Source organism: Phodopus roborovskii, unplaced genomic scaffold (assembly GCF_943737965.1).
Source record: "Phodopus roborovskii unplaced genomic scaffold, PHOROB, whole genome shotgun sequence".
NCBI classification, from domain to species: Eukaryota; Metazoa; Chordata; class Mammalia; order Rodentia; family Cricetidae; genus Phodopus; species Phodopus roborovskii.
In genome coordinates this window covers 16,254,437-16,279,228 of record NW_026125278.1, presented here as the reverse complement: position 1 = coordinate 16,279,228, position 24,792 = coordinate 16,254,437, and the positions used below count along the sequence as shown (strand labels likewise).

At 43.4% G+C, this 24,792-nt stretch overlaps 1 protein-coding gene across 1 annotated transcript in view; it reads right to left on the bottom strand.

The window, feature by feature from the left end:
* Positions 1-4,478: 4,478 nt before the first annotated feature.
* The window catches only part of Ptger3 (prostaglandin E receptor 3), a 28,918-nt gene continuing 8,604 nt past the window's right edge, over positions 4,479-24,792 (bottom strand). Inside the window, exon 2 of the mRNA XM_051195717.1 lies at positions 4,479-5,147. Within this exon, the coding sequence (XP_051051674.1) occupies positions 4,878-5,147 (270 nt within the window). The 3' untranslated portion in view covers positions 4,479-4,877. The remainder of the gene's footprint in view (positions 5,148-24,792) is intronic.

Genomic DNA, 24,792 nt, shown 5'->3' with positions numbered 1-24,792 from the left:
TTAAATAACTGCAGAGAAATACCAAAAAGCTTTTACACAAGGTAGTAAAACACATTTTCCTGCATTGCCAAGCATTGCCAAGCATGTGGGGAGCAGGCAGTGAGCAGAAGCGGGGAACTCACTGTCTGAGCTCTTGAGTGGGGCTTAAAGCGCAGATGTAGCCAGCACCCCATCCCAGAGAGTGGGGGCTGTGTCTCTTGGCTGTGAGCAGATCACAGTAATTGGTGTGGCAAAAGGTTAAGTCCTCTCCCTCTCTCCTTTCTCTCTCTCTCTCACTCTTGTTTAGTGATTATCTGAGTGGATGAGTTTATCATTTTCTTTTACAAAACAAGCCCAGACCACTCCTTTTTGTCCTCAGTGTGAACAGTATGTAAAGTTAAAGGAAATCCCTTTCCATCTCTGCCTCTAAGTCTGCCTTAAGAGATCAAGGATTTTAATGAGTTGCAGTGGACAAGTCTCCCTGATGTTTCCACCATCTCCACGGTCTCCACATTCTCCACACCCCCACAAGGCCACCCTTCTAAAGCATCAAGAATCTTGAAGAGTATGTAAATTGTGTGCCCTTCCCCTCAGGGCTCAATGAATCTTGATTTTTCCAGAATCTGAAAACTATACAAGGACAATATTTTTAATTGACTGTTCAGTTTTAGTGACTGGCTACACAGAATCCTGAGAGAGACCTGCTTACTTTTAAAAAAGTAATATACTTAAAATATAAAGCATTTCATACCAGAACCTAAAGCTTCACGTTTAAAAAGGGCTTTAGCATGAAGAGGCAAATTTTGTTTTGGGAGATGTCTTTCTTTCCCCCTCTCTCCTTACTTCCATAATAAAATTGCTCCATTGGCGCTGAGTAGAAACAACAAATACCTCAACAACAACAAATGTTTCTGTTCCTTGCTCTCTCTGAGTGGATGGGCAGGCAGGGCAGTGAAGGCGATGTCAGTTCCAAAGGTGTGGGGGGGGGGAACCCAGTGCATTTGCTGTTTAGTATTTAGAATGCACATCTGGCTGGTTGGAAACTCCTGACAATAATGGTCTTTAACTCAGAGGAGCTCAGATGTGGAGGTGATTACGATGTGTGTGGTGGGACTGTCTTTGCAGAGAATGTTTTCAGCTTATCATGGTGTAATGGTGCAGGCTAAACATTCATGGGCTGTCACATGATTTTCACCTTGGGGATCATCAAACACATCACATAAAGCAAAGAGTTTCCTTAATTCCTTGGCTCATGCTTCATTTGCCGTTGACAACTGTCTCTTTGGGTTGGCTTTTAAATTTTGTAATACTTCCATACACAATACTGTGAAAATGTTGGCTGAAGCTTAACTCTTTATCACAACACAGAAAACACACCTCTGGGCTTAACCAAAGATGCACAAGTTTTTACATTTATTTAGATTTCAGGTTTGGCATATTGGAACCAAACACACACACACACACACACACACACACACACACACACACAAATATTAAATAAGAGTCTGTGATAATCTGTCACAGCCTTTGACTTGGTGGATAAAACAGTAACATTTTAATCATTCTAGTCGAGATTTTCCCTGTATTTAGATAACAAATGCTTTGGACGGACAGAGGCTTGACACTCTTCCCTACGTTGTGTGTGGTTTGAAAGTGCGTTTGGAGTAACTGGCAGCTTTCACGCCAACAAATGAAGAGCCAAGTTTTTCCTCTTTCCGTCTGATTCAATCTCAAACCAAAAGAACTACTGAATAATTGAATAATTTTTATGCTAGGAAGCCTGAAAGCCAGTCACTAATTTGGGGCCCCTGACGAATAACACTGTGAAAATCATCAATAAAATAAAGGATCAATCCATCTAAAGTTCAAGCATCAGGATCCTGTCTGTGAGTTTTTAATCTCACCCTTATCATATGGGGCATTTCATAATATTTTTCTGTAACTCTGTCAAGAGATTCTTTATGGAATAAAGAATTAAGCAGAAATATATGTATACCTTTCATTTCAGTATAGTTTAAAACTATTGTGATTAAGTGTATTTATTTAAAATATCTTGGTGTTCAGCATTAGGCAAATTTGATAAATCTCACTGTTTTGCTGTTGGTTGTTGTTTGAGATGAAGACTCTGTGTTGCCTGGCTGTGAGGAAATCACTATATAAGCCATAGTAGCTTCAATTTGAGGGGATGGCCTGGCCTTTACCTCTGTAGTCTGGGATTAGAGGCATGAACCACCATGCCTGGCTCTGAAATAATAGTAATGTGTTTTCAGTTGCCCCAACTGAAAAACATTTCTAAGATATTCACTAAGTCGGTTTTATTTGAGACATTAACTCTTCGTATTTGACAGCATATCATCTCTTCCATCTATGATATAACATGAAGCCTAAATTCATTTGAAAACCATAGACACTTACTAATTTTACTTGTGTTTCTACATTTTATTCACTTGTTCTTTCTGTGTGGTTTTCTGGGACTCTAAGTAATACTTTCAAGTTCAGGAAAGGGCTGTAATCTATGCATGCATTCTTCCTGGACATGCATGGATAAAGCAGCTCTCTGGGAGTGAACTTCAAGGCCAGCAAATCAAACTCAGAAATGGAGATGTCCCCTTGTGTCTACCGAAGTCCACTTTCTCTACAGCACATCACCGAACTCCCAACATCTCAAGCTGAGACAGTGGATTTTGCTTGACCAACCAATGGTTTCTCAGGTAACAGAACTCACAATTTCTTCCCTTTCTGTCTCAGTTTTCAAGCTTGTTCAAAAACAGCCATTCATTCACTCCTTCTCTGGAACCCCTGGGCAGGAATACACCATCTAGACTATTAATACAGATGATACGATACTGTACAACAACACGGCAAACTTCTCTAAAGGCAGAGCTCTGTTTACTCAACTAAATAAGAAGTCATTTACATTACAGCTGGACTGGCTGTAACTGATCTGTCAGCTGTCCCAAGGATGAGCAGTAGCTGTGGCAGAATCTCATTTACTCACCCACTGTACACTGTTTATTGGAAAGTCCTATGTTCCAGATGCTACAGTAAGTGTGGGAAGAAGTAACGAACTTACACTTTACCAGTCAAATCCAGCAGTATGTGTCTACCTGATCACAGAGAGGTTCAGGGAACACCCCAAAAAGCAAAGTCTCTTTCTGATAAAGTTGTTTAAGTGTGGGGGAGGACAATGCTGTCTTATACTCTATGAAACTATTACAGGGAGATTTTTATAACAGGACTGCCACAGTACAGCTCTATGTTCTCGTCTTTAACATCTGGCTTTGGGAGCCATCCTGGATGGTGTCAACACCTCCACCCCACTTTACATTCTGACTCACTTTGATGTGATCATTTAGTCTGCTCATCCTAACTCACTGAGGCTGGTCGGCATGATTAACCTAACAGATACAGTGTAACTCACCTTGGCAGGTGAGCATAATTAACCTAACAGATACAATGTAACACACCTAGGCAGTTGAGCATGATTAACCTAACAGATACAAAGTAATTCACCTAGGTGGTGAGCATGATTAACCTAACAGATACAATGTAACTCACCTAGGTAGGTGAGCATAATTAACCTAACAGACACAGTGTAACAGTTGCAAGCAACTCTAATGCAAACCGGAACTAACCACAAAGAGAGTGTCATTGTGTAAGAAGCACAAAGAAATTTCAAGCTTTGAAGAAACTAGGGAGCAATAAAGCACAAATCAAACTCTTCACAGTAAGTATCAAAGAACTGGCAAAACAGGCATGCCAGAGAATAAGCAGTGTCTGGGATGGTCCTGAAGGAGCACGATTTTTGTGGGGTAACTTCCAACCCCAAAGCTTCTGGTTGTAATTTGCCTGTGCCACAAGAAGACATGAAACGGAAGCTCCAAGCCTCGTGCCATTGTAAGCTGTGTGAAAGCCAGTAGGACTGTGTAAGACCTCTCACCCAAGGGCAGGGCAAAAGCTGAGAAGTCATCATTAATGTCCCTGTCTTTTAAGAAAGCTTAACATGGAAAAAACCTTCATGCAGTTTGTAAATATCTATCTGTTATAGAATCAGAACACCAGTGGGGACAGGACTAACATACAGTTCCTAATCCAGTCTTCAGGCAGCTTTCTGAAATACTGTTTCATGACCCTCATAGATCAGTTATGACTCTCCCCCAGGTCTCTACAAGCGCATAAAGGATTCAAAGGAAAGTACTTTAACAGCAGTGTATAGACATAAACTGTTATGTTTGGGGGGGGGGGGAAGCCAACAAACAAAAATGTACAGCATGAACTTATTCAGTTAAAGAGTAAACTTCCTTACCAACCCAACCAGAAGTTAAATTTTGTAAGGTTATGAGTTAACAATCTATCAAACAACAATTAATATTTAAATAGCATCAAGACAATAAATATATGGATACCTTATACATTAAAAAAAATCCAGATTCTTTAAAATTATCAGTGGGGAAAAAATAGGAGGAAAGAAAAGTAACAGAGACAATGATGAAAGAGAACACAACCAATATCCATGGACAAAATAAATCTCTATGTCCTGGTCCCCTGCCCAAGGGTTTACACTCCAAATTCCCCACACACAGTGTGCCTGGTCAGCAACTACCCATACCCCAAGAAGCTTGAGATCATTTGTCATAAGTGTTCCATCACATAAATAACCCCATATTCAGCTACAGATGGCAGAGACTCAAACTGCTAGACTGTTACTAACAGATTTTCCTTTGTTTGTATTTCAGGATTTTGGCACAGAAGGGATTATCTATGCTTCTTGGGCCATCTAGCTTTAGATCAAAAATTCCATTCCAATGCATAAACAGCAGCATACCAGAGATGCCTCAGTCCATAAGGGTTAGGGATATCGGCTGCAAAAGCTGTATGCACTTTGGTTATGTTCACTTTTACGGCCCTGGCTGTACTATTTCGTTAGATAATGAGATGGGCTGCCCTTTCTGTCCATCACTAGAGCAGCTGGAGACAGCGTTTGCTACCTGACAGAACTTCCGAAGAAGGATCTTTCTCAGCAGCAGATAAACCCAGGGATCCAAGATCTGGTTCAGTGAAGCCAGGCGAACTGCAATCAGGAAGGAATTACACTCCTTCTCCTTTCCCAGCTGTGTCTTGCATTGCTCAACAGACGTCTGATTGAAGATCATTTTCAACATCATTATCTAAGAAAGAAGGACAAACACTTGTTGCAAAGCTTGACAAGGTCAAAGGCATCTCTGCAGAAAACCCAGCAGACTGTCTTCATAAGCTCACTGCTAAACTGAATGTCAGTCCAGTCACAGTAACAGAACACCACTGTTATATGGATTTTCCCACACGTTTTTTGGCAATTTGACACAATGTGGTTTTGTAAAATATGTGTATTCAGCTGGGCGGTGGTGGTGCACCCCTTTAATCCCAGCACTCAGGAGACAGAAGCAGGTGGATTTCCGTGAGTTTGAGGCCAGCCTGGTCTACAGAGCTAGTTCCAGGACAGTTAGGGCTACACAGAGAAACCCGTCTCAAAACAAAATAAAACAGATGTGGGTTTTCAGGTTCTTGGCTTTTGAAATTTAAAAAAACCTAGATATAACACATCTCAAAAGCCAGTCAGATTCACTGTAGGGTGGCAGCCAAACGAGACCTAATACTTCAGTAATAATGAAGATATATTAAATATAAATTCCAGCAAATCTAACTAAAATCTATCATTGAAGAAAATAAGTAGAAGGAATAGGAAAAGTATAACCATATTATTGTGATTCCCAGCTTTTTGTTTCCCTAATATGGGTACTGTGGGAGGTAATTCATATGCATTTAATAAACCTGTAAAGTTGTGATTACTATCATGTTTTACAATTACAAACAAAACAAAAACAAACAAACAAAAAGCCTGAGTTAAAGATATGAAGTGGCTAAACCAAACTCAAATTTAAGTTCATTAAAACTACATGCTATGGGGTGGGAGAGATGACCCAGAGGCGAGAACACTGGCTGCTCTTCCAGAAGACTTGAGTTCGATTCCCAGTACCTATGTGGCAGCTCACAACCATCTGTAACTCCAGTTCTGGAGTATTTAAAGTCGTCTTTTCATCTCTCTGAAGGTACCACTCATATGTGGTATACGTACATACATGAAGACAAAACACTCATTCACATAAAGTAGATATAAAACACTTCATGATACATGCTATCTTCTTTTTATCTTTTGGGGGGGGGTCCATCTAGATGTTAAAACAAACTCCAGGATGGTGGGCATTTGGGGTTATTCCTTGACTACTACAGTCCCAGTGACTAGAGTCCAGGCCAATATTTAGTAGATAGCAGACAGACATCTAGTAAATGTTCATATTTGAAGGGCTGTATTATATGCTACATATATAAAAACACTATGTGGCATATGCAAGTATGTTTATATTTGAATTAATAGGTATACACGGGTGAATTTGTTACTTTCATATGAAGAAAAAATAAGGGTTCTTAGGCATATGAAAAGATGTTTAAAATTGCTGATCATCAGAAAAACACAGAGGAGGAAGAAACATCTCACACTCACTCACAAGACGTAAATAAGGAACTGTGGCCACTGAAAGTGTTTCTGAGAGCTGGGGCAAAGGGGACCCACACACAAGGGGGGGATGAACCCTGGAACAAGCATGAAAAGTGAAGTTTGCCTTTATTTCTTCACTCTGGCAATGCCAAACACACCATTGGGTCTTACTGAGCAGAAGTGGTGTGTGTCACCATCCTTGACAGTGCTGTTTATATACAAATGATAATGAGAGGCAGGAATGGCCCAGACTCCGGTTTATTAACATAAGCAAAGACAAAGGCTGCCTTCACCTAGCTAGGCCATCATAACTACTAATCATGTCCTCACAAGGGTTTCTATTGATTGGATGAAACGCCATGACCAAAAGCTGGGAAGGAAAGGGTTTATTTGGCCTACACTTCCACCTCATAGTACATCACTGAAGGCAGTCAGGACAGGAACTGAAACAGATCAGGAACCTGCAGGCTGAAGCTGATACAGAAGCACACAAAAGCCAACTTATATACCACACACACACACACACACACACACACACACACACACACAGAGAGAGAGAGAGAGAGAGAGAGAGAGAGAGAGAGAGAGAGTCATGCATCTCATTGGCTTTCCCCCTATGGCTTGCTCAGCCTGCTTTCTTATAGAACTCAGGACCACAAGCTCAGGGATGGCACCACTCACAATGGGCTGGGCCCTCCCATATCAATCACTAATGAAGAAAATGCTCTACAGGCTTGCTTGAGCAAAGCCCAACTTTATAAAGACATTTTCTCAGTTGGGATTCCCTCCTCCCAAATGACTGTAGCCTGTGTCAAGTTGACATAAAACTAGCCCGCACACCAGGCAAGCCCATGGAGGGGTTAGACTGAGCTATCCTGACTCTTTGATAGAGGGCAGAACAATGGATAAAGTGTGCAGAGGGGAGGTCGAGGGAGGTAACAGGAGGAGAAGAAAGGGGAAGCTGTGGTCAGGATGTAAAGTAAATTAAAACATTAATAAAATAAAGGAAAAACTGAACTTGATTTTTTTCCTTACATTCTTTTAAAGATTTTTTGTTGATTTTATGGGTGAGGGATATGTTACTGCATAGGTGTGGAGGTCATAGGACCACACGGGTCCCAGGAATCAAGATCAGGCCTTTGGGTTTTGTGGCAAGCACCTTTACCCATGGAACCATCTTGCTGGTCCTTTTTTGGATTATAAAATGTGGCTGTGGACTATGGCAGTATGGGTAGGGGAGAGAACCCCACACACATCAATGCTTGAGGCAGGGAGAGCCGGCCCTGAGGTCAGAGGGGCTCAAGAGCTGCCTCTGCCCAGGAGAGCAGGCCCTGCACCTCCCTGGAGCAGCACAATAGAGCCAACCCCATGGGATGAGCCAGCCCTGAAGTTGTAAGCATGGGAGAGCTGATCCTATTACTCATCTATCATGTGTCAGCATGAGCGGGAGTGGGGAGAGGTGCCTGTGTCTGCTACCTGCTACAACACTTGGGGAGTAGGTTCAGCACATTACCTGGGCAGCACAATAGAGCCAATCCTATCAGCAGAGGTGTGGGTGAGCCAGCCCCATAGCTGTTATCATGGGAGAGCTGATCCCATTACTCATTTGTCATGTAGCAGTATAGACAGAGGAGAGATGCCTTATCCCCACCCCTATCAACACCCAAGGCTGGTGGGAGAGCTGCCCCTCATCTACGGCAGCACCCAGGAGAGGTGGCCCCTAGACCACGCCTGGGCAACACAGTAGAGCTGACCCTGAAGGTGTAGGTGAGAGGGATCTGACCCTGAGGACAGGAAAGCAGAACTAGCCCCACCCTTTGCTAGTTGCTGCAAGGGGTGAACTTGCCAGGACAATGAAGGAAAGCTCACCCTGGTGGTGGAGGCAAGGGAGAGATGTCACGCTGCCCAATCCTGCAACTACCCAGGCACAGAACCACGGTTATGTGTTGGCTCACCCCAACATTGCCCTCTCATCCGTGTTCTGCTGGAACACATGAAGGGGTGGGTCCTACAGACCCAAAGCTGCAGGATCTCCACCACACAGGGCATCAGCAGGATAACCAAGAGGAGTCCCAGTGTGGGCCCAGCATCAATAGTGAAGCAGAAACCACAGGCCCCGAACCAGACCAAAGACTCTTTGCAAGGAACACTTGCAAGTAAAGATGCAGAGATGAAGGGTCTAGCATGGGACTCACTGTGTCACACTACAGCTTCCGAGGTGTCGAGATTGATCTCTCTCTCTCTCTTAAATTTTGTTTTACTTTGCAGGGGAAGTTGCAAGGGCAGAGGGTGGATATGAAGGAATGGGGAAATCAATGGGATGGAGATGTGTGATGTGAAAGACAACAAAGAATAAATAAAATAAAACGTGGCTGTGGAAATCGTAAACATGTGGCTTGTGTTTTCTGCTAACAGGACACGTCTGTGGAAGCAATCTCTCTGGAGGCTCGTCTCCCTGTGGGTGTTCTGCTGGAACATCGCAGATTTAATTTAGCATTCCCTGAAATTCAAAGGGACTCCTGACCACACATTCTCTTTCACAACACTTCAGAGTCTCCACTAGACTCTTGCCTCACCCTGTGCAGGATCCTGCACTCCAGCCACACACGGTCTCACCCTAGTCCAGGCTCTCCCCGACACATTTGAGTTAGAGCAGTAGCAGTCCCCGAGGCTGGTCTCACCATGCAGCGAAAGTCTGTGTTTTGTGGAGCTCATGTCTGAAGCCCTAACACCTGCTGTGATGGTGCTGGGCCTGGGATTTTGGAGAGGTAACTCTGTTTAGATGGGATTAAGAGGGCGGAGCTCCTGGAATGGGATTAGGGCCTTTATAAGGAGTGTGGGAGATACCAGGTCTTTTCCTAGCTGTGAGGATGCAGCCTGAAAGCAGCCATCTGTCTTCAGTCATGAGGAGATAAACCAGGAAGGCCCTGGACATTGGTGTTCCCAGTCTCTAGAACTGTGGAAATACATGCATGTCATTTAAAACTATGGGGTTGTGAGGCCATGCCACTGAATGTGAAGGTTGTGTGGGAGGGAGGGATGAATAATAAAATAAAAATACAGCAATAGAAAAATATTGTTGCACCTGCAATGATCAAAAATAAGGGAGTCCCACATATTTCTAGGTGTGCTGGCCTGAGCTGTCTCCAGTACTGCACTGCAGCCCTGGTTTGGAACATGTAACACGTGTGTTCCATGCCATTTGAGGCCTACACACGGTGTCTCAAAAGACCTCAGCTCACACTTGAGACTACTGTGTTAGGAATTACAGGGTTTCCCTACACATGTAGGTTCTCTGTACTTACAGAAACAGGATGGCTTTCATGCAGAAATAGACTTTTACTGTTTTTTGACTGTCTCCCCTAGAAGGTATCTAATCAGTTATAATGTTTGGGATTAAAAATAAATCTCTGTTTGAAGCAATTGCAAAAGTTTCAACTACTTCTTAAAGAACCTTACAAAGGACAGCCGTCAAAAATCCAAACATATTTGGCCACTTTCAGGAATTGCTCTCATCACATTGCTTAAAATTGCTGGTAGTTATAGTTTCATTTTCTCCTATAAAATGAAGTATTGCATTTCTTTAACTCTTTGTGGTCACGAATATTCACAAAATGACTTATTAAAATGAAATCCTAGCCATTTTACAAAGTCCTTCTTGATTAAAGTTAATTTTATGAGACTAATAACTTTAAATTATTTTTATATAGCTAACATAGGTTCCATGTTTCTTAAACTAGTTAATGGTTGCTAATTTCCCGCTGGCAATGCGGTGATTATAAAATTATGAATAAGCTCACTAAGCAATAGCTGGCACCCAGGCAGCAACACCAGCTCTTCCCAGAAATCACGTGCTGGATCACACACAGATAATTGGAGTTGGAGGCAGCACCCACGGAGCTCCATTCCCAACTGATAGCAGACAAGGAAGCAGGACCTCAGATTGCCATCTCGTCCTGAGTAGGAATGCAAGTTGGCATCTGCCTGTGGATTTCCATATACTCAAGGAGCTAATCTGTGGCAGTGGTTTTTGTGTGAGTCTGCAAATATTTTTCTCAAGCTGCTCAGACTTTGGGAGCAGACTTTGAGCATGGATCTGCAACTTCTGGTAGAACTAATGGATGCAGTTCTGCTCTTTGTATAGGGGAAAAAGAACAGAAAAGGGTCTTTTTCTTTTTAACCAAATTTACATACATACATGCATGCACACATGTGTGCACGCGCACGCACGTGTGTGCACACACACACACACACACACACACACACACACACACACTGTTCCTCCTGAGCAGCTACCTATAACATGAGATCTGGTCAAGAGAGTCATGAGACAGCACCCTAAGTTTCTTGCGTCTCTCCCGAGTGTCATCTGGAAGGAGAAATCTCTACACGATAGATATGGAACAGAATGGAATGAAAGCTGTGCCTCATATGTCCCCCACCCCCTGCCACAACTAGCAAGAGTCTCACAGCATTCTCAAGGGAAAACAAATCCTCTCTTACCCTGTGGTCTTGCTCTCTCGTGTATGTGAGCACAAGCCAGAAAGAGTAGTTTTCATATTCTGCACTTGGATTTTACTCTGTGGCAGCAAATTTGGACTTCACACACGTCAGAACTAACCTTCGAGTTTCAATAATGCCTTGCCTTGAGTTGTTGGCCAATCATAACATTGATGATGACAGATGAGTACACTCAGACAAACTAATTTGTGCGGCGGAGATTAAAACTGACAAGCCACTCTTAGGCGCCATGATGGGATATTTACATATCCTTACTTCGTTCCTAATGTAATTCTTTAAGAGAAATTTCTTCATAAGCCAATTTTTATCTATGATGCTTTGCTGTGGATTCTGTTGGGCTGCAGCAGAGCAACCTGCTCCACTGGAAATCCCCTGTGCTTTGATGAATACACTGCCCTATAATACACTGAAACCAGTTTGGGCCCTTTGAAGCACGTAATTGCATGATATGAAGGATTGCTGTAGGAAAAGGGTGGCTGCTTCTCCAAGCTGCTGCTCTGTTCTCTAGTTAGCTGTCCAGTTATCTTGGGATCCCACTCTACTGTTTCTGAGGCTGCCCTTGCAGGGAGTCACACGGCGCACAAACATTGAAAACAAGGCTGGCAGTGTCCATCTCCTCTTCCTAGCTTTAGCCCCACTCATGGCTTTAGGGACATCCTCTGCTGTCTGGGTTTTGCCAACTACCAGCTGGACGAGAGGCCCCATGTGCAGACATATGATTGGACTTTCTCTGATTAATTCTGGAATAAAGCTGGAAGACAAAGGGGGATTTATTTGGAAAAGGAAGAAGCTACGAAGTGAAAGTCAATTCTCCACAAGGGAATTTTCACATCTTTGGGTAAATAAAGGAGATGTAGGAATTTGGACATCATGGGTGAGGATTCATGAAGCTCCGTGAAAGGTGGTCCGTTCTCAGGAAGAAAATGTAGGCTGTAGACTGCCCAAGAGTTAAAGTCCTTTTATAAATTGGATTCAGTTATGACTGCAGTTCAAGACAGGCAATTAGTTTGGATCTCACACTTCCCCTTCTCTGAGGCAGGGCTAACATCTTCTCCTGGTGGTGAACTTGCAAATGTGACCTTCAGCCTGCACAGGGCACTTGCTTCCAGCCCAGGTTCTGTCCCTGGGTAGCATGGGCTTCTACAGCACAATTCTTGACACTCAGAGACAGGACAATGCAGGACAGGGGACATGCAGGAGCAAACATGTCCTAGTTTCTTTTCTTATTGGTGTGACAAAACAGTGGTCAAAACCAGAGCAGGAGCTCAAGGCAGGAATCCAGTATGCAATGCCCCTCTGTGGCCACTACTTCGGGTCCTGCCTCCAGGTTCTTCTTCTTCTCCTTCCTTTTTTTTTTTTTTTTTCTTGAAATATAATTTAAATAAAACTGAAAATGCTCAATTCTACCACTGCCCACCCTCATCCAAAGAACCACAGTCATGCTTAAAAGAAAGAATTGGAAATGTGGGTGGGTTAACTTATACAAAGAGGGCTGACATCAACATTAAAATATATCATTTTAAAAACCTAACTTTGGAAAAATGGACAGTGTGTGTGTGTGTGTGTTTGTGTGTGTGTGTGTGTGTGTGTGTAGGTAGGTAGGTAGGTAGGTAGGTAGGTAGGTAGGTTCAAATGTGACATGGTGTGCATTTGGAGGTCGGAGGACAACCCTGGGTATAGGTCCTTAACTCCCATCTTTTTACAGACAGGTCTCTGTGTTGATCAACAACATTGTGTATCCCAGGTCTGATTTCTTGTGAGCTTCCAGAATCCTCGCTGTGGGAGTGCTGGGGTTGAACACTCATGCTACTGTGCTTGGATTTACATGGATTCTGGGGATTTGAACTCAAGTCCTCATGCTTACAAGGCCCATGAGCCATCCCTCCAGTCCTAAAAATGGCTTTCATCAAGTGCACAGTGCATATATATATTCCAACACTGTCATTTAAAATCATACTTTTGAAGACAAATAACATGAAGAAATATTCAGGGTGTGGAAACAGAAGATATTTATAATCAGTTAAGAACAAATGTCTGTGTATATACACAGGATATTAGAAAGAGTTACCAGTCAGCAAGAGTTGAGGTGATTTCTATTATCTTGTCAGTGTTTTTCTTCGTTTCCAAAATTTTTGACAACAAACCCATTATTTTTATATTTAGAATAGAAATGTTCAAATTAGAATAGTGTTAGATTACTTAGCTCTTCAAAACAGTCTAGTAACTTGGTGAAATATTAATGTCTGATCCAGCCTTCCACCATAATGTGATCATTTTGGTTTGAATTCTACATGGCCAATGTCTATAGAATTTAACAAATAATAGGAAAACAGCTTTTAGTTTATCCAAAAAAAAAAAAAAAACTTTTAGTTTAACCAACTTATTCACTAGGATTCACTAAAGGCAAAGGACTTTTCTGTGGTGAATGTTGGCTTCTGTTAAGGCCACAGCATGCTAACGTATCATTTCCTGTGTCGTAGTGTACACGGTATAGATTAATGCTCAGATTTATTTTACTTTGTCAGTTGTTTAGGCCAGGCTGGTTGGAATCCTCCTGTGCCTTCCTCCCCTGCACTGGAGCTATGCAACAGGCCCAGGCCACTGTGCTCTGCTTGTGTAAATGTGGGAGATCTCAGGTCTTCTTTCTTGAACAGCAAGCATTTTACCAACTTGAGCCAACTTCTCAGCCCTGGGTATTGCTCTTTAACTGAAGTTTTAAGTTAGCATACAAAGTCATAGGTTTCCTGATGGCATTGTCCAAACCTGTTTTCTCACTCCTGATTGGACAACATCATTACTTACGTTTTCAGTGTGTCAAAATGACAGCTCTGGGTCTACGCTGTGGTACGACGCCTTCACCATATTGGAGGATATAGACAGACACAGAGTCAGTCTACGTTCAGTCCCACCTGCACCCCGCAACCTCCTCAAGCTCCTCCATGCCCATTGTTCACAGCCTTAAATCCCCTCTCAGAGGACACAGCATCTGTGACCCTGTCTCTCTCCTGGAACCAGTTTCTTATCTGTGCCCCTGGAACACCCCCATCTGGAATTTCAGAACACTTCATCGAACTTTCTAAGTCCCTCAGTTACAGATAATAATTTCTCTCCACTTGGGGTTTTCAGCTCGCATGTCAACCTGTCTACATTTCTGCTGACTTTCTCTTGCCTTTGGGTCTTTACGAGCATGGGTCCCTAGTTCTGGGAAGTCCATCCTCCTGCTTCATTTGAGGGATCTTGCCTCATTTTTATAAGGACTTGAAACACCAATGTAGGTCAGAAGCCAGGCTTGCCGTAGCCCAAGTGTAGTCTGACATGGGGCCCTTTAACTCTGTTTCCCTCCCCACTTTGAACATTTTCTGAGCTTGCTTCCCCCCCACACACACTTGTCTATTTATTTTAATTTTAAAAACATTTGTTCATCAACAATGTTTTCAGATTCCTGGCATGTGAATCGTTGAGATCCAGGAACAATGATTCAGTATTTCCAAGAGTTCTCAGAGTTTTCAAAATTATGACATTTTACATATTCTCCTAACAATCTTCACTCACTATAGTCTGGAAAGCTAAACCCTGCTTAAGAAATAAAACACACTATTTAGAAGCCTTAGCCAAGTGGTAGTGGTTCATGCCTTTCATCCCAACACTCAGGAAGGCAGAGGATCTCTGTGAGCTTGAGGACAACCTGAACAAAGTAAGTTCTAAGTTCTCTGTGGCTTCCAATACAGCCAGGGCTACACAGAGAAAACTTGTCTCAAAACAAACAAACAAACAAAAAAAAAAAAAAATGAAAAAGGCGGTGGGCAGGGTTGGGGGAGGAGAAGAGGAAGCCTTTTACATGTATCATGGCACACAGCATGTTTTATAGATAATAAATAACTTTTTTTTTTTTTTTTGGTAAAGAGCCAGGAGTTTTTAATCTAAGAACCAATCTTAAATTTAGCTTCTTAACTCCATCCTTCCCTCTCTCCTTTTTCTCCTTCATCCTTCCTTTCTGAGTGGTATTCAGCCAATATTCAGAAGGACTATTAGCATCTCTTCCTAATTTTAAATGTAATTTTCTGGAATTCAAATCACAGCAACAGTGGTGGCTTGAAGCTGATAGGTTCAGATTGAAGAATAAGAAAAAAAATGTACAGGCTTAAAATACCTTTGAATCATTAGAACAATTTCTATATCCTGCTTATTTATTTGTTAGCATTTTCTCCAAGGAAAAAACAGAAGACAAAGGTGTATGATTCTGTCCTTACTATGGATACTTGCTGTCAAGTCCCGGCTCTCCATGTCAGTATCTTCCCACTACCAGGAGAGTGGTACGCTCAAGTCCAACACCCCTTGCTTACAAACAAAACCATGTATTACAACAAACAGTGGTGTGCGCAGAGTCTGAGAAGTGACTCACCGTCTCTGTTTTCTGTTGTTATGACAGGATTTCACAGCCTAGGTCTTTGTGGTGGTTGAATGTCAATGGGCCCCGTAGGCTAGTATGCTTGAATGTTTGGTGCCTAGTTGGTGGAACTATTCAGGAAGATTACCAGCTCTAGCTTGGAGGAGGCGTGCCATTGGCAGTGAGTTTTGAGGTTTCAAAACCCCCCCGAGACTGAGAGTCCCGCCCCCCTCCCCTGCTTTTGGAATAGATGTGAGCTCAGTTACTACACCATCCGCCGTCACACCTGCTTGTGTGCTGCCATGCTCCTCAGCATGACGACCATGGACCAGCACACTGAAATTGTGAACGGGTGCCCAATGAAATGCTTCCTTTTATAACTTGGTTTAGCCATGGCGTTTCACCACAGCAATGGGAAAGCAACTGAGACAGCCACCCACAAGCACTAGCCTGCTGGCCTGTGGTTTGGGGCTTGGAAGTTTGAGAGCCCTGTGCTGAGAGCTAGGGAAGGTGGTGGAAAGGCAAAAGAAGTCATTCTAGTCAGAGAGGAAACCAGCTAGCTACCCTGTTTCCTTTTCATCAGGAACCTGCCCATGACAGGACACAGCTTTAACCCATCAGGAGGGTGGTCCCCTCAGACCTCACCCCCTATAATCCCACCTGAATGCGGTTACAGTGGCAACACAGGTTTTTAGAAGGGCATTCATACCACAATATCCACCCTCACAATTCAAATGACTTGCAAATCTTCCCGCCAGAGTTAGGCTAACAACCATCAAGGATAGCAGAACTTCTAGACTCCATGTACACTCATTTTCTTTTTCCCAACACCAAACACACCCTCATGGAATACACCGCTCTGCTCATATTAACTCCAGTCCTGTTGACTGTAAACAGGGGGCTGGGTGATTCTTCAAGGTCAAACCCACAGCTTAAGGAGCTGCAAGTGTCTCAGTGGCTGGATTTTCCTTGATGCTAACAGGCTCTGCGGCCTTCTGACAATAGGGGACACTCAGTTTCCAGTGCTTCCTTCCCTCACTCTGTTAATTGGATGGAACGCTCACCCCTACAGTAGCTGCTGACAAATGTTTTCAGTGCCCTGTCTCCTTTTGGGGACAACAGGAATGAAGACAGCCCTTTGGGGGATACCAGCCTCAAAGACGCCGATTCTTCAACCTGCTTCACTCACAGGTTGGAAGCATTTGGCAAACCGAGTCTCAGTCATAGACTTTGGGTAAGGACAGTGTGCCGGTTGCTGTTTTATTGGGCTTGTGTATTATGAAAAAAATGTATAAACATCTCTCCATTGTCATCATTTGGGTGCATAAATTCACGTGAGGAAGAAAGTGCCTGAGACACACAACGGGTGGACACAGCTTGCTCTTGGGTGGTGGCCATTTTCTAGTCATCTCCTGAGCTGTTGTTTCCTTACAGTCTCTCTTCCCTTCAGTAAATGGGTGCCAGGTGGGGGCCAATTGTCATTTAAATCATCACTTAAATGATGGTCAGCACTTAAGGATTCTATGGCATTCTCTATGATTCTTCATCTATGTTTGCCATCTTGGGGAGTCTCTCTCTGGTTCATTGGTTTACTGGGATTAATATCATTTGGTTCAGCAGCAACACAGCCACAGAAGGAGAATGTATTTCCCCAACCTCTGACTCCCTAAGGACCTCAGGCTCCCATAGAAGCAAAGATCCATCACCTGAGTCCATTATCTCGGTCTCTCCTTAAAGATGAGCTCTACAATCCATTCTCGACAAAGGAATTAGCCTCCCAGGATAGAGCTTAAGTGGGGAATTACAAAATTATCCTTACTATTATCTCAAGGAAAACGCTTTTGGTGAGTTGGTTTTAAGTTGTAGTGTCGGTATTTTCAGGAATGGCTTTGTAGGAGGAGGGTCTAGAAGACTTGGACATATCTGAGCCCATCCAATCAGAATTTTATACTTCCCTAAAGAGATGCATTCAAGAAGTTTTCTTTGTTAAATAAAGTAAGTACCATCAGCCTAATGCCATACTGTGGGGGTAGGAATATGCATTTCAGCCTTCCAGTGAACTCATTTTCAAATGATAAAAAAGGATACTCATAGATTTGAACTTGAAAAATATTTAATTTTATTCAATGTGCCTGAATGTAAATTTCAGCACATTTTGGTTTTAAAATGTCCCGAGATATTTTACATTCTGCTTTTTCATATTCTGGTCATGGGGATGTGTTTACATCAGGAATGACACAATGATCAATGAATGGCAACAACAAAATCCTCTAAGTGATGGGCTGTGATGGTTGGTGCTTTGAATTCCAACACTTGGGAGGCAGAGTAAGAAGCTGCTCTTGTCTAAATATACATCAAGTTCCAGGATAGTCAGGACTACACTAAAAGATCCTGTCTTAAAGAGAGAGGGAGAAGAAAATGAAAACTTTTAAAAATAGTTTAATTCATTCTTTGATAGTTTATATACATACATAATACATTTTCATTGTATTTACCCCCATTGTCCTCTGTCACCCACCAGCTCATTCAGACCCTTCTTCCTGATGGTCTCTGTCCTGATTTCATGTCTTTGTTTTTTGTTGTTACTTTATTTTGTTTTGTTTTGTTTTTTCAAGACAGGGTTTCTCTGTAGCCCTGGGTGTCCTGGAACTTGCTCTGTAGACCAAGCTAGCCTTGAGCTCACAGTTTTGCCTGTCTCTGCCCACCAAGTTCTGGAATTAAAGGTGTGCACCATGCACCACCAGCTCCCATGTCTTTTTTTTTTTTTTTTTTTTTTTTTAATGGCCCACAGAATTTTATTAGGGCTGCTTGTTGCATGAGATTGGGTGTGGTTCCACCTTATCATTGAGATAATGTCCTTAGATGACCTAAAGCTTGCTAATTTCATCTGGGCTGGTTCCAGAGAGCTCAGCCATCCTCCTGTCTCCAAGTCCTGGGGTCACAGACACACAATCACACTGGCCTTTGACATGGTGCTGAAGAGCTGGCTGCAGATCCCCAAGTTTGCACAGTAATGCTCTTGTGCCATGAATGAAGTCTTTCCAGCACAGATTATTCAGTTTGGGGGGGGGGGGATTAACAGAGAAGTCCATGCTAGCTGCCATCTGCCCATAGAAGGCCGTGGACGAAGCAGATAGGGAAGAGAGCAACTCATAGTGAGTGACTCTCCTCTGTGCCCTCTCCAAGCACGGTTTTCATTGTTCCTGTTACTGGATCTCCCATTGTTTTATTATCCCCAGAGCACCTTTTCAGACCTCCTTTCCATTTTTCATTCTGTGGAGTCCAGGCATTGGAACAGCTGTTTTCTATTGTTCTCCCTGCTGCTTCTAATTAAGTCCTCTCTGTTACAAAAGCAACATTGTTTCTCCCTTTTCATCTAACCTAAAGGTATCTCTTGTCTTTCTAAGAGTTTTTATTACATGTAACAAATTGGAAACACTATTAACCACTACAAAAAAAAAGATATAATATTGTTAAAGTGCTCATGAACCTTACTGTGGCAACTGGACAGTTATTCATTAGTACATACTAGTCCAATTATTGCTTTGGAATAAAAGTTGTGGTTTGGTTCACTAAATGCCATTTCCTGGGCACTGACCTTAAAGTATGTTGGTATGTCGGGATATTTAAAAAAGATAAAAGCATTGCTGCAGTGTTTCCGTATAATATAACAATATTAAAAACCACCTACTACACCTAAAACTTTGAATGGGGCTTTGTCAATAATCTCTGATTCCAAACCTTGCCTCCTTTTAGTATGGTCCCATCCCCTCCTTCATTTTTTCCACAGCTGTTTATGGAGTGGCTGCCGTGGTCACACAGCTACATCATCAATTATGCATGATCTCCACTCTTAAGCAACTTATACTTTATAATAAGCCAGAAAAACTCAAGAATATTGACAAGAGGGAGACCATGTAGCTTGTTTGCTAATTGCAGAGGCAATAAAGCCAGACAGATTTGATATGAAGGCTGACTTTGACTTTTTTAACTTTTTGACATGGAAAAGTGATTTAGTATCTAAAAGCTACTTCTTCATCTATCTGCATACATGGTGTGGCTGGCAAGACAACGTGATACTGTACCCACCATGCCATACGTAGTTCTGGCCCTTTAAAGGAAGTGCCAAGCCAGCAAGAAGGCACTCTACTCACAGTCAAAGAATATATGCCTGTATCTAAGGAGTGGGGGGGGGGGCATGCCAACCATTCCCCAGGTTTAGGGAAGTGCCTGCTTCCTGAAGGGGGAAAAAATGGAGAATTCTGGAAGGGGAAGAGTCCACATGTCTGTGCATGGAGATGTGTGAGTTATTCTTGGAAAGTGCAAGAGAGACATGGAATATGGTGCTAGGTTATGAGCCTGCCCAAGGCTCTGGGATTAAAGAGTCTACAAGCTTCTTATCGTGGCTGTGAGGGTGCTGGAAACAGCAAGGCGGATCCCCAGCTGCAGTCCTGAGATCACACTGGGGTTCTTTGACAGTTCCTCTCCTCCACAACAGAAGAAAAAACGATGAGATGCCAGCTGTACGGCCTCAGACTGGAAGATCACCAGTATCAAAAGGCCTTCCTGATTTTGACTATAGCCAAACTTCCCCAGTAACCAAGGGTCCCCAGTAACCATCGTTATAATAGTTTAGTGAGAAGAGCATTTGGGACTCCACCAGCTGAGAAACACTGGCCTAGTGAGACCTTGTCACTATGTGTCTGTCCCAAGTCCTAAGGACAGAGACTGGATGAAGCACATGCCACACCCACATGGAGAAGTCTCTCTACATTTCAAGGCATCATGGGGGAAGTGGAACCTTTTAACAGACTACTGGTAGACACCTTCAAATTATGTTTCTGAGAAACCCATGTTGCTAAGAATGGCAACTGGTTAACAAATTGTATATTTACCAGGAAGTCTTTAATGATGGCAGTTTGCTGGGCTGCACAGGTTTTGTGGTTTTATTTCACTGTATTCTTCTTGATGAAGTTATTTGAAGGTGTTTAAGCAAGCTAGTCAAGAGGATGAGGCAGAGTATATACAAGTGTCTGGTCTACGGGCTACCAGAAGTTTGATCTGGAAAGGTCTGTAATCTGAAACTTCATGAAAGCAGATGAAAACTATGAGAATGGGAACTCTGAGCTGGCCTGACTTAACTTGTGAAGGTGAAATCAGATACCAGGAAGGGCAATTATCTTAAGACTGACAGAGAGTCGCTGGGAACATGGGAGTCCTTTTTTCCTGCCTGCCTCTCTTCACTGTCCTCTGCTACGTCATTCCCATAGCAACACACACAGCTCGAAGATATCCACACTGCACACTGATGTTTCTAAGCATGGATTCGATGGTAGGAATGAACTCTGTCTTTTATTTTAATAAACACCCTGTAAAGAATTCCTTTTCATTTATTCCAAAAACAGAGGCAGGATGCCTGGTGCTTCTGCTGACCCCTTGACACAGCCAAATCTACCCCAAATCTTCAGGAACTCATGTTCAAAAGCAGTGTGCAGAAAACATTTTCTTCCCAGGGACCCTACATGGCTAACAGCAGCCAAGCCTGTAGCTTCTCACTGAGTCCCGAGTCCCCATTTGTCCCAAGATTCTGTTGTTTGTTAGCTAGAGCCAAGTCTAGGGAGGAGACTAGGACTCTGAAGTCAGAAAAATGTTTCTGTTTCCTGACATTGATCCATAGCATAATTTAATTAGAAGTGGATTCCAGAGGAAAGAGCTTCAGAATTTCCCTCATGTCTTTTGTAGAAAAGCTAATGTTGAGAAATTTACTTTTGGATCCAGGCTAACTTGGAGGAGATCACTATCCCTAAATAACTTTTAAAATCTGCCATCCAGAACACTGGCCTCAACATATCCGCTAACTTATCAAGAGAATACAGACTGCAGGTTTCCTTTTGTGGATCACCTTCCTCCTGGTGGCACTTAAGATTTGAGCATTTAGAGTCTCAGTGCAGACCTCTCAATATACTCTCCACTCACTTCTGGGAGCGTCTCAAGTTGATCTCTTTCATCATAGCTTTGCAAAACTCACCTAAGTCTTAGAAGATGATGCAGGGGAATGAGACTTTTTTTTTTTTTTTTTTTTTTTTTTTTTTTGTCATCTCTAGCTGTTCCTGTGAAAGAGCAAAACAGGAGAGGGGTATCTATGGCGTTTAAATGGTGTTTAAAGATGACATCATCACTGAAATATTGTATTGCTGTGAAGAAGACTAAAGCCTCACTTGGCAGACTGTAAATATAAATAAACCTAGCGACTTGAAGCTGTAAGCAAAACTGAGGTTGGCTCCTGAGAAGGAGGGCCTGAACTGGGGATCTGGACACTTGGCAAGACACCAAAAAGTCAGAGATACACGAGGAAGGCTGTCTCCAGCCACTTCAGGAACCGACAACCCTTGCTGTTACTGGAGCCAAGCATGTACCCTGACCCCCCAGTTTGTCATCTTTGCCTAAAGTGGCTTTCAGTCTGACAACGCAGACTTCAAATGTACGGAATATGAACTTGTGAATCTCTCCCGGTTAGGAAGAAAGTGAATGATCCTGAGAGCTAGTTTCATCACAAATGCAATAAACACCTCCCGCTGAGGTCTGCCTGGCAGATGAGCTCTCGGACTGGACCTTACACGGAGAAACAAGAGCTAGGATAGCAGCGGGTGTTTTCTAAGTAAATTCTGCCAGCCCGTGTGTCTCTGAGGGACTGTTCTGAGTCAGGTCGCAGAAGGGGAACATCACCCCCTCCCTCCCCCCCCCAAAAAAAATATCCAAAGGCTTAGCATCCATGAGCTAGAACTGAAAGCAACCATTTCCCTCTCAGGGAGTGGGGGAAGCCATTTGTGCATAGCTGGCCTCCTCCCCTCTAGAGGCCCAGTGAGGTAGAATGGGTTCATCTCTAGTCTGGGTCAGCTGACTGGGACAGAGGAGCTGGAGATGTGGTAAATAACCGCGCACAAGCACTTGTGTACACGCGGTCTCCACTGCGTGCGTGCGTGCCTGCCTGGCCTGGCAGCCTCACCACTTGGATGCACTGGTCCTCTCATTGCTTTGAGTGTCCTGTTCCTGTTTCCTGTAGTCCAGTCTCCACAGCTGCCCTTAGGTCTTCAGACACCCAAATCCCTAAGCTCCGCCTCCTTGCTTCTCAGGTCTCATTCCAGTCACAGTGGCTTTCTACCTCTTGAATGCACTTGAAAAGAGAGTTCGCTCCCTCAGCCCCGGGCTCTGATTCTACATTGAGTGTCACTTACTCTTCTTGGTGCTGTAACAAAATATACCCAACAAAAGCATCTGAATGAAGACGACAGGGGCAGGTTTGTTCTGACTCATGGTTTAAGGAACTTTTCATCACAACAGGGAAGGCTTGGAGGCAGAATCACACTTGGCCTCAGTAAGTGAGGCCAACCATTCCCTCCTTCTCTCCTTATTCAGCTCAGAACTCCAGTCCCTGTGCTAGGGTGGGGTGGGTCTTGACTCTTCAGATACACCCTCTGGGAATACCCTTACAGACCCACTCAGTTCTAGGAGATTCTAAATCCAGTCCAGGTGACAATGAAGATGAGTCATCACACTTGAGTCTTCCTGGCCTTTTTGGCCTCAGCTTGGATGTGGGTTTCAGAGGCATTTTCCCTGAAAGCCCAGTCCAAGAAGCCTTGCCTGCTGCTCCCCACCTTGCTTGACTTTATTCACATTTATCACAGTAAGTGAGTTCTCAGCTTCATTTCGTGAAAAGTGACTATGGAAAACAGTATCCATTTTGTTACAGCCTCGAGTTTCTCCAGAGACCCACGGTGGAGGACACAATTCTACAAATACAAGATCCGTGAGATTGTTCTAACAGGTTGTAGGTCAGTGAATGTCTAAACTGGGATTGGGGCGGGGAGGGGTCCTCTAGCCAAGAGCTCAGGAAAGCCTACAGAAGCTGGGTTGGGGAGGGGCTCCCCAAGAGTCCTGGGATGGTCCGGTGCTAAAGTTTTGTGTGTAGCAGCTTTGTGAGGAGAACAAAGCCATGTGCTTTGAAAATGAAGACAGTGACACCCCCTCCCCTCAAGTCACATGTGCAGTGTCCAGAGGGGGCAGAGAATGAGGAGCCATGGCTTTGTCTGGGTCACCTTTCTATCTCAGAGCAAAATTCCACTCTGAAGCTCTCTTGCATTTTTCCCCATTGGAACCAATTGCGTCAGTTCTTTCTTGCCAGGAGTCTGGGAAAGTGATTTAAGAGTCAAGCATCAAGGTGGCTGGAATGTGCGTCCCCTTGCATACTTCTCAACGGGGCAGCTCTTCAAGTCCAGTAGCTGCTCTTTACACCCTAACTGTCAAACTCCCCAGCTGCTCAACCTACAGCCGACAGTGAAGCCATGACCTGAAGCGGGCCCAGGTCTCCTTGAACGACAGTGGTGAAGAGTCTCAGGATGGTGTGGGAGAAACCCTCTACCCACTTCTTCAGCCACCCTCAGTGTTCTCTTCAGTGTATGATCACTACTGACTTGGACTCTTCAGTGGAAACACCTCCTAACCCCACCTAAGTCATCCTGTCATCTCTAGACCCCGGGGGCTTGAGCATTTTTGTCTAGGGCCACAATGCAATTGGTGGCTGAATGGGAGGCGACCTGGGTGGTCTCCCCACGGTCATCAGCGAGGCTGATGAGGGTCTCCTTTCTTTGCCTGGTCAGCTTTTGATGGGATCCTTGTGATTCATTCAATGGCGGCCATATTGTCTTTAGCTTACTTGAGCTAAAAAAGTGAAGAATCTTATTGTAAACCTTAACTACACACATCATAATTTTTGTTTGTTTGGGGTGTGAAATACTGGTCTACCCTAGCAGGAAAGAGTCATGGTAATCTAGAGTTCTTTTCTGGCCTTTGGTGGCCACTGTAAAACATACTCAGTATCCTTTCTAAAATTCTCAGGGTATATGCACTTTCTGGTTCTTAAGTCCAACTGTTACAAAATCTTAAACCCAATATTCTGACCTGTCATGTTTTTATTGCCAACTTGACTGATGTTGGTTTTCCTGAGGTTGGCACACTGAGAATTTTTTTTTTCCGAAAGTTAGTCTTTCTGAATTAAAGTATTCAATTTCCTCAGTGTCTGTCATGAGCATTGGAGTACCTTGTAGGGATTCTCTAATTCTGCAGCTGTAGTTTCATGTCCAAGCTCAGGTGTTTTGTCACTAGGACACAAGTTGATTGACAGACAACTTGTCCAAATGTTGCAGAGACTCAGCTGTCAATTTTTAAGATGACAGATCTTAATAGGAAGGAAGGAAGGAAGGAAGGAAAGAAGGAAAGAAGGAAAGAAGGAAAAAGAGAAGCTGGCTTTGCTCTATAAACCCAAGGAATAGTATTGAAACCCAAGCGTGGAGTCAGGTTTTGACTCAACTGG